This window comes from Cervus elaphus, chromosome 4 (assembly GCF_910594005.1).
Source record: "Cervus elaphus chromosome 4, mCerEla1.1, whole genome shotgun sequence".
Taxonomy (NCBI): Eukaryota; Metazoa; Chordata; class Mammalia; order Artiodactyla; family Cervidae; genus Cervus; species Cervus elaphus.
The window spans coordinates 61,250,753-61,260,256 of record NC_057818.1 but is presented as its reverse complement, the minus strand read 5'-3'; the positions used below and the strand labels follow the sequence as shown (position 1 = coordinate 61,260,256).

At 44.3% G+C, this 9,504-nt stretch overlaps 2 protein-coding genes across 2 annotated transcripts; both read right to left on the bottom strand.

Moving 5' to 3' along the window:
• Positions 1 to 587: 587 nt before the first annotated feature.
• LOC122689999 (transcriptional enhancer factor TEF-4-like) lies at positions 588 to 2,487 on the bottom strand. Its single transcript, XM_043896906.1, has 2 exons — positions 2,160 to 2,487; positions 588 to 2,096 (listed from the first exon to the last, which is right to left on the bottom strand). Exons 1-2 carry the CDS (start codon positions 2,229 to 2,231, stop codon positions 1,101 to 1,103), a joined length of 1,068 nt encoding a protein of 355 aa, XP_043752841.1. The 5' UTR covers positions 2,232 to 2,487; the 3' UTR covers positions 588 to 1,100.
• A 5,640-nt stretch (positions 2,488 to 8,127) lies between these two features.
• Positions 8,128 to 8,454, bottom strand: LOC122692840 (glutaredoxin-1-like). Its single transcript, XM_043900653.1, has one exon. The coding sequence runs from the start codon at positions 8,446 to 8,448 to the stop codon at positions 8,128 to 8,130; it is 321 nt and encodes a 106-aa protein (XP_043756588.1). The 5' UTR covers positions 8,449 to 8,454.
• Between the last annotated feature and the right edge of the window lie 1,050 nt (positions 8,455 to 9,504).

Below are 9,504 nucleotides of genomic sequence, written 5' to 3'. Positions count from 1 at the left end.
TAAACACGAAGAAGCTGAGTTTCTTTCGGGGTGGAGTTCACTTCCATGAAAAAACTGAAATGGCAAAATGGTGAAATGAAATGTTTAATTTGGGAGTTGGCTGTGCTCAGGTGCTTGAAAGTGAAGTGAGTAGAGTTGAACAAGCACAAAATGAAGGGAATGAGTATGGATTTCAACTGTATTTTGTGACAGGGAAATAGTCTCCAGCGCCAAATGCCTGCAAGCCATCCTGCCATTTCTCAGTGTTGTGTTCACATTCAGAGCCCGAAGATCTTGCCGAGAAAGTGAGATGTGTTCTTTGTTCCCAACTGGAAATACTTTCCTTGATAACTGATGTCAAATTGGACTCAAATTCACTTTTATTTCACAATTTGAGAGTCCCTGTTTTAATGCTTTCTGCGTGCTATCTTTTTTTTTTTTTTTTTTTGGTAAAATAGCTTTATCCTCTGTCAAAACACAAACCAACACATTTGAGGGGGGGTGGGGAGGAGAGGGAGGCAACACAGTCTAGCCCCACGGCACATTTAGAAGAGGGCATGAGATTAAAAGGCTGCTTGCCCAGCTGAGAAAAAGTCACGACCCTAACACCCACTTATAAATATCTCGTTATATTAAAAAAAATAATAATATATTTCCAGGGCCACCTGACTCTGCCCCTGCACAGAAAAGGTTAACCTTCAATATTTGATATCAGGGTTCCCCAGATGGAGGTGGTAAGAGGAGGGAGATTGAGAAGAGGGAGATGCGGAAAAACAGAGGGATGAGCCCATGTGTCACTGGGGGCCCTCCAAAACATCCAGAACAAAGAAAAGGGAGGGCACCTGTCAGAGACAGAAACCAGTGCTATCCCGGGGATTCTCTCACTCCTGTCCTCAGTGCCCAATGCTCTGGGGTGACCTGTCCTTTCAGACACCCCTGTGAGGTTCCAAGATCAGGATCCATCTTCCCCTCTCAGTCCCAGCCCATTCCACTCACCACCCAGCTTTTACAGTCCTAACAGGGAGCAGTCCCCTCCCCACATTAGAAGCACGGGGAAAGCTGGAGGTCCTGCCTGGGAGGAGAGGGTATTCTGGAGGGTGAGCCACTTTTGGGGTCCCCCTTCAGTCCCTGACCAGGCGATAAATGTGGTGCTGGGCCCCCCGCTCACTGGTGGAGACTTCAAAGACGTAGGCGGTGCAGAGCAACAGTTCCTGGGTGTCTCTATTTGTCACCACCTGGAGGATGGTGAAGTTCTCCAGGACGCTGTTCATCATATAACGCTCGGGCAGCTGCCGCAATTTGTGCAGAAAATTCACCAGGTACTCGCACATGGGTGAGCGCAGCAGGCGGTACACGAACCTTCCGTCCTCCAGCTGGGCACGCTCCGTCTCCACCTTCTCCACCACCTGCTTGCCGAAGGAGCAGACCTTGGAGGAACAGGTGAGGGTCATGTGTTCCAGGCTCTCGTACTGGCTGCTCACTCCATAGAAGCCACCGCTGCTGCCGCCGGCCCCCACCTCCTCACCACTCGGGCCCCAGTTCAAGTCCGCCCAGAACTTGACCAGGAAGAAGGCATGGGGGGGCCCACGATCATACAGCTCCCGCAGACCACCCTTTTTCTCGGGGAATTTGTCGTAGATCTGTAGGACGTCCACACTCTCGAGGGGGGGCGCTCCAGGGCTGGGGCAGTGCTGGCTGATGTGTACAAACAGGTGCCTCTGGTAAGAGTCAGCTGCATCTGGTGGCTCCACAAAGGCCGAGAACTCCATCAGCTGCAACCGAGCAGTGCCCAGAGCCCGAGCCTGCCAGGCTGGGAGTGATGGGGCGGGTGGGGGCAAAGCGGGAGGTGAGAGGGCTTGGGGGGGCTCGTACCCTGGGAGGTCAGCAGATGGAGGAGTCAGTGACAAGGAGAACGGTGTCTGCGAGAATGGCTTCACATCAGGAACATTCCAGGGGGGCCCAGAACTCCCCGACCAAAACTGGAAAAGCTCCGGGGTCTGAGGACCGGTAGGACCCAGTTTGGCCTGCAGGGAAGGTGCTGAGATGAGCTGGGCAGAGGACATGGTGGCCATTGTCTGGAAAGCCTTGTCCTTGGAAACCTGGTCCACATTCAGGGCCTTGAGCTTGGACTGGATTTCCCTCTATTTCCTTCGGGCCAAAACCTGGATGTGACTAGAGACCTGTTTGCGAGTTCGGGTCTTTCCCGTTCTCAGCTTGATGTAGCGGGCAATCAGTTCATTCCGACCATACATCTTGCCTTCATCAGACAGGATGATTTTCCGCCGGCCACAGGGCGGGTAGATGGCCAGGGCCTCCTGGAAGCTCTGCTCGATGTCTGGACTCCAGACACCTTCTGCGTCTGGGCCCCCGTCGCCCCCCGCCCCCTCACTGCCTCCAGTGCCCTCCTCGCTTCCTTCCTCACTTCCTGTCCAGCCGCTGCCATCGTCCGGGGGGCCCCAGCCCGGGGTTCCCCCATCTGGGCCTCCCGGCCTGGGGCTGGGGAGCCGCAGGCGGGCTCTGCGTGCTATCTTTTTGAATTTGAAGTCCAAATTAAGTATTGATGTTCTTTCTCGTTTCCCAGATGAAGGAACTTGAATGGAACAAAAATCACCCCATCCCAGGAAGTGACTGAATCGGAGCCTGAATCCACGTTGTCTCGCCTCAAAGATCTCTTCACCATGTTGCTACACTGCAGCCCAGGTTGTTGGCATGGCTACAGTAATTCTTGTTGCAGTTGACAGGGCCGAGGTGCAGGCAGGCACAAAGCGTGGGACAAGTCACCTTGTCGCAGTTGTATTTCTGGGGGAACAGCTGAGGGGAGGCTCCCTGAGGCGGCACCTCAGGCAGCAGACCAAGTGCAGGTGGACTCTCTGCATATAGTAATTCTGAGAGAATAGGGCCATCCACCAGCTCTGTGCCCACAACAATCAAATGCTGCTGGTCAGTTAGGATGACCTCAGTGTATTTACAAAGATCTGTTGGAAGAACTTAACAGAAAAACCTGAACAGAACTGTTTGGCCAATCCACTAAATATCTGTGTCCAGTGGGCTGCCTCCCAGAAGAAAAAGACAAGGAATAAGCATTTCATTAATGTATTTAGACTGTTTTTTTTTTTAAGACATAATTCTGTTGCATAGTTTAGTTTGTAGAATAGTGAAAATGTAACTTTTATATGCACTATGTATGTGTGCTAAGGTGCTTCAATCATGCCTGACTCTTTGTGACCCTATGGACTGTAGCCCCCCAGGCTCCTCTGGCAATGGGATTCTCCAGGCAAAAATACTGGAGTGGATTGCCACGCAGTCCTCCAGGGTATGGTGCTGACCTAGGGATCAAACCGTTCTTTACCACTAGCGCCACCATGACCCAGTAATAAGTGCCTTCTTGTTGTGGTAGTCCGGAAACGAACCCACAATATCTCCAGACCATGTCTTTAGTTTTATTTCATTGGTCAGTGTTGCTAATGAATGTTTAAATAAGATGTAGGTATACTGATTACCATATAATCCTAGAAGAGAGATTATCCAAGGTGAAGTTGTATTTGTTTAGGCAAGAGTGGTTCATTATGATTGATAGAGAAGACACATTTCTTTTTAGCCAAGAACAAGTGTAAATTGGTGCCAACTACTGAAATAATTGGACAAGATTGTGGTTGCTGAGGTTTAGAAGAGAAACATGAGTAAGGGATAAAACACTTTAGCATAAAAATAGTTTATTATCTATTAGAAATCATATCATTATTAATGGAGGACTAAAAGAGAAACTCTTGACAGAGCTCTATTAGCCTTTGCCCTGCTTCATTCTGTACTCCAAGGCCAAATTTGTCTGTTACTCCAGGTGTTTCTTGACTTCCTACTTTTGCATTCCAGTCCCCTATAATGAAAAGGACATCTTCTTTGGGGTGTTAGTTCTAGAAGGTCTTGTAGGTCTTCATAGAACTGTTCATCTTCAGCTTCTTCAGCATTACTGGTTGGGTCATAGGCTTGGATTACCGTGATAGTGAATGGTTTGCCTTGGAAATGAACAGAGATCATTCTGTTGTTTTTGAGATGGCATGCAAGTACTTACTGCATTTTGGACTCTTTTGTTGACTATGATGGCTACTCCATTTCTTCTAAGTGATTCCTGCCCACAGTAGTAGATATAATGGTCATCTGAGTTAAATTCACCCATTCCAATCCGTCTTAGTTCACTGATTTCTAAAATGTCAAAGTTCACTCTTGCCATCTCCTGTTTGACCACTTCCAATTTGCCTTGATTCATGGACCTAACAGTCCAGGTTCCTAGGCAATATTGCTCTTTACAGCATTGAACCTTGCTTCTATCACCAGTCCCATCCACAACTGGGTGTTGTTTTTTCTTTGGCTCCATCTCTTCATTCTTTGTGGAGTTATTTCTCCACTGATCTCCAGTAGCATATTGAGCATCTACCGACCTGGGGAGTTCATCTTTCAGTGTCCTATCTTTTTGCCTTTTCATACTGTTCATGGGGTTCTCAAGGCAGGACTACTGAAGTAGTTTTCCATTCCCTTCTCCAGTGGACCACATTCTGTCTGACCTCTTCACCATGACCCGTCCATCTTGGGTGGCCCCACATGACGTGGCTTAGTTTCATTGAGTTAGACAAGGCTGTGGTCCATGTGATCACATTGGCTAGTTGTCTGTGACTGTGGTTTCAGTCTGTCTGCCCTCTGATGCCTTCTCTCAGTGCCTACCATCTTACTTGGGTTTCTCTTGCCTTGGACGTGAGGTATTGCTTCACAGCTTCTCCAGCAAAGCGCAGCCGCCGCTCCTTACCTTGGCCATGGGGTAGCTCCTCTCAGCCGTGCTTGTTAAAGGCCATAAAAAACAAGCTGAATTCTCAGTTAGTGGTACCTTATGTGTGGCATTTTCAGATCCAGTCAGTGATAAAACTGTTTAGCTTGTGAAGTCAACAAGAGAGTTCCAGAAAAACATCTATTTCTGTTTTATTGACTATGCCAAAGCCCTTGACTGTGTGGATCACAATAAACTGTGGAAAACTCTGAAAGAGATGGGAATACCAGACCACCTGACTTGCCTCGAGAAACCTGTATGCAGGTCAGGAAGCAACAGTTAGAATTGGACATGGAAGAACAGATTGGTTCCAAATAGGAAAAGGAGTACGTCAAGGCTGTATATTGTCACCCTGCTTATTTAACTTATATGCAGAGTACATCATGAGAAACGCTGGGCTGAAAGAAGCACAAGCTGGAATGAAGATTGCCGGGAGAAATATCAATAACCTCAGATATGCAGATGACACCACCCTTATGGCAGAAAGTGAAGAAGAACTAAAGAGTCTCTTGAAAGTGAAAGAGGAGAGTGAAAAAGTTGGCTTCAAGCTCAACATTCAGAAAACTAAAATCATGGCATTCAGTCCCATCACTTCATGGGGGAACAGTGGAAAATGGAAACACTGGCTGACTTTATTTTTCTGGGCTCCAAAATCACCGCAGATGGTGATTGCAGCCATGAAATTAAAAGACGCTTACTCCTTGGAAGGAAAGTTATGACCAACCTAGACAGCATATTAAAAAGCAGAGACATTACTTTGTCAACAAAGGTCCGTCTAGTCAAGGCTGTGGTTTTTCCAGTAGTCATGTATGGCTGTGAGAGTTGGACTGTAAAGAAAGCTGAGTGCCGAAGGATTGATGCTTTTGCACTGTGGTGTTGGAGAAGACTCTTGAGAGTCCCTTGGACTGCTAGGAGATCCAACCAGTCCATCCTAAAGAAGATCAGTCCTGGGTGTTCATTGGAAGGACTGATGTTGAAGCTGAGAATCCAATATTTTGGCTTCCTGATGTGAAGAGCTGACTCATTAGAAAAGACCCTGATGCTGGAAAAGATTGAGGGCAGGAGGAGAAGGGGACAACAGAGGATGAGATGGTTGGATGGCATCATTGACTCGATGGACATGGGTTTGGGTAGACTCCGGGAATTGATGATGGACAGGGAGGCCTGGCGTGCTTCGGTTCATGGGGTCGCAAAGAGTCGGACACAACTGAGTGACTGAACTGAACTGAACAGCAAAGAACTATCCAGGAAGTGAGTCTTACTAGATACAGACCTCCATTAACAAACTGGGATTTAACATTCATTGGAACTTCTTTTTCTCCCCAAAATCACCATCATTTTTACCAAATATAACCAAATTAAGACTTGTTTGTGATATAGGTTCAGTCTCAATAAACTTGGCCTGATGATTTATATAACCATAATTGATTATAGACTTTTTTGCTTTGTTGAGTTTTTTAAAGATTTATTTACTTTTTAATTGAAGGATAATTGCTTTACCGAATTTTGTTGTTTTCTGTCAAACCTCAACATGAATTGCTGAGAATTGTATAGAGTCTCAGAGTGAACTTTTAAAATAAATCTTTTAGGGCTAGGAAAGTCAAGCCACAGGCTTATCACAGATTTATGTGAATTCCTCCCATCTCAAGGTCTCCAAAAATTCCTTGAGATTTCTGTACCTGTTAGTGAGATAACCCTCCTAACTTACCTGATAAAGTTGCTGGAAACTAAGAGTTTCCCATCTCTGAAGGGTTCAGATAGAGAGAAAAGATAAATGTTTCAATTTGTTTATAAAAGATAATTTTAACAAATTACTGTCATAATTAGTTTCAGGGGAAAGTGTTTTTTTTCTTACACCTGGAAAACACATATTCAAACCAGTAATTTTTCAGATACAAGCCATAAAAGTTATAAGCATATTCGCCAGTTCTTTCAGTCCGTCTGTTAAGCTTTGTGAAGTCATCAGGGTTTTCATTAGAATCCTTACCCACTTCAGAAACTGGTATTTATCTGAAAGTCTTTCTATAAATCTTCTTGAAGTGCAAGTATTTTTGCGAAGCTTGATTACTGCAATGACAATATTTTGAGATAATAATTATAGAATTATGCCTGATAACATTTTACCCAAACATATCAGAAATTTAGGAACGCCATATAGTTTCTACAATATCTATATTAGTAACATTTATGACACAATATAACCCGAGACTTATTACTCACTTGACAATACTTCCCATGTAATTCTGTATAGAAAATGAGCCTAATTAGTGTAATATCTCTCTTTGGGGTGTTTCATGGGCCCTCTGAAGCATCCCAAAGTTAGCTAGAAATCAAGTTCTTCATTACAATGACTTAGGAAGTTTTGTCAACAAATATCAAAAAGGTTTGGAATACTCAGTCAGATAAGATTATAGGTCACTGTGAAACAACCAGTTCAGTTCAGTTAAATTCAGTTGCTCAGTCGTGTCCAACTCTTTATGACTCAATGAACCACAGCATGCCAGGCCTCCCTGTCTATCACCAACTCCTGGAGTTTACCAAAACTCATGTCCATTGAGTCGGTGATGAGATCCAACCATCTCATCCTCTGTCGTCCTCTTCTCCTCCTGCCCTCCATCTTTCCCAGCATCAGGGTCTTTTCAAATGAGTCAGCTCTAGCTATTCACATAGCCAAAGTAACAATAAAAGATTTCAGAACACATCATTTAAGAGATTAAAAAAACTTAAATCTTTTATCAAAGGCAGTTCACCATCTGAAGAAAAGGTATCATCTTAACAGACAGAAAAGCTAAACTCAACTTTTGCAACAGGCAGGAAAGAGAAATTCAAAGCTAAATAAGTTTTACTTTATTTAAAAGGCAAACTTAATTAAATTTATTTTACACTTATTTTAAACCATGTACAAAATTCTCTTCTCATGGTTCACTTTTCAGAAACCCTGTCACTGTTTGTACCCATTACTTTGTTCTTCCATCCTAAAAAGCCACCTGTAAGTCAGGCTTACTTCCTTTTCCCTTCACAAAATGCAATTCCACTCCTCATGCCTTATTTACCAAAAACACACTTCCTACTTTCCTTAAGCAACAAAGAATTGACTTTTTAAAAATTTTTTGGCAAGTTGGTCCATTTTTAATACTGAGTCAAAAGAAGCTATTTTTGGCCTCCCAAAATGCCCATCCCTTTTTATTGAGATTAACATATTTCAGAATTTTAAGTAAACAGTTGCTGTAACTGGGTAAAGTTGTCCCAGGTCCATCCTCCAGGAACTGTCGGCATTATCGGCAGTGCCACCCAGTCTTCAAGGGGGATATCAGCCTGGATCGTCTCTGTAATTATAGAAGAGTTCCAGTTTGCTTTAGCTGTCTCAACAGTTCCCCTCTCTCATGCATATTTACTAAATCAGTGCATCCACCTATGCATTCTTTACCGATGAAGACCCGAGGTACCGTCCTGGCTCCTGTGAGCTGTTGCAAGTAATCTTGAATCTCATTGGTGTCGCCGTTGTCAGTGATATCAAAAAATCCCAAAAGCCCTTGTTTGAAGGACAGTTGGCTGAGGAGCTCCTGAGTCCTTCTGCTGTAGGGACAGGTGGGCTTGATGAACACGACCACCTTCCCAGACTGGATGTTGCTGTTCATGAATGTTTGAGCCATGCTGCCTCCCCCGGGAGGACACCTCGACTGCCAAGAACTGACTTTTATATTAGCATTTTTTAGATTGGTGAGCATAGATACCAGTGATAATTTCTAAAACCTTTGCTTTCTTAGAGAGAACATTTTAGGATGGCACCAAACAAAATGAGGGCAAAATGAGGACTGTAGCCCGGGAGGCGGCATCTCAGATAGCTCTGAGAGACTGCTTCAAAGCAGCAGTGGGGAAGGTCAGTATAGAAGGTTTTGGTGAATGGGAAGATGAATACCATGAAGCAATTATTTTATAAAAGGTTTTTTGTTAGTCATGAGGATATGATGTCACCATGAAGGGATTTAGTGCTTCTCTAGATAGGAGGAGATGCAACGATTGAGACCATAAAATCTGTTCCTAAAAGCATTAAAAAAAAAAAAAATCCAACTACCTAAAGACCTGTCTCACCAGATTCCCTTGGAGCATGGAGTGCCTCACTCCACAGTTGTTGAAGGTCAGCAGCTATAGCAGCATGGGGTTCAGTCTCTGTAGAGGCAAATGGCAAATGCCTTTGTTGTTCAGTCACTGGCATTGCTCTTGGTAAATGCCACTTGTAGCTGACAGGTGTTTGCTATGACCACTATGTTCTCTTAACAAAACTGTTAGCTTTGTCCTGCTTCATTCTGTACACCAAGGCCAAACTTGCCTGTTACTCCAGGTATCTCTTGACTTCCTACTTTTGCTTTCCAGTCCCCCATGATGAAAAGGACATCTTTTTTTGGTGTTAGTTCTATGAAATCTGTAGGTCTTCATAGAACTGTTAAACTTCAGCTTCTTTGGCATTAGTGGTTCAGGTATAGACTTAGATTACTGTGATGTTGAATTGTTTGCCTTGGAAACGAACAGAGATCATTCTGTCATTTTCGAGATTGCATCCAATTAGTGCATTTTGGACTCTTTCGTTGACTATGATAGCTACTCCATTTCTTCTAAGGGATTCTTGCCCACAGTAGTAAATATGATGGTCATCTGAATTAAATTCACCCATTCTGGTCCATTTTAGGTCACTGACTCCTGGAAAGTTA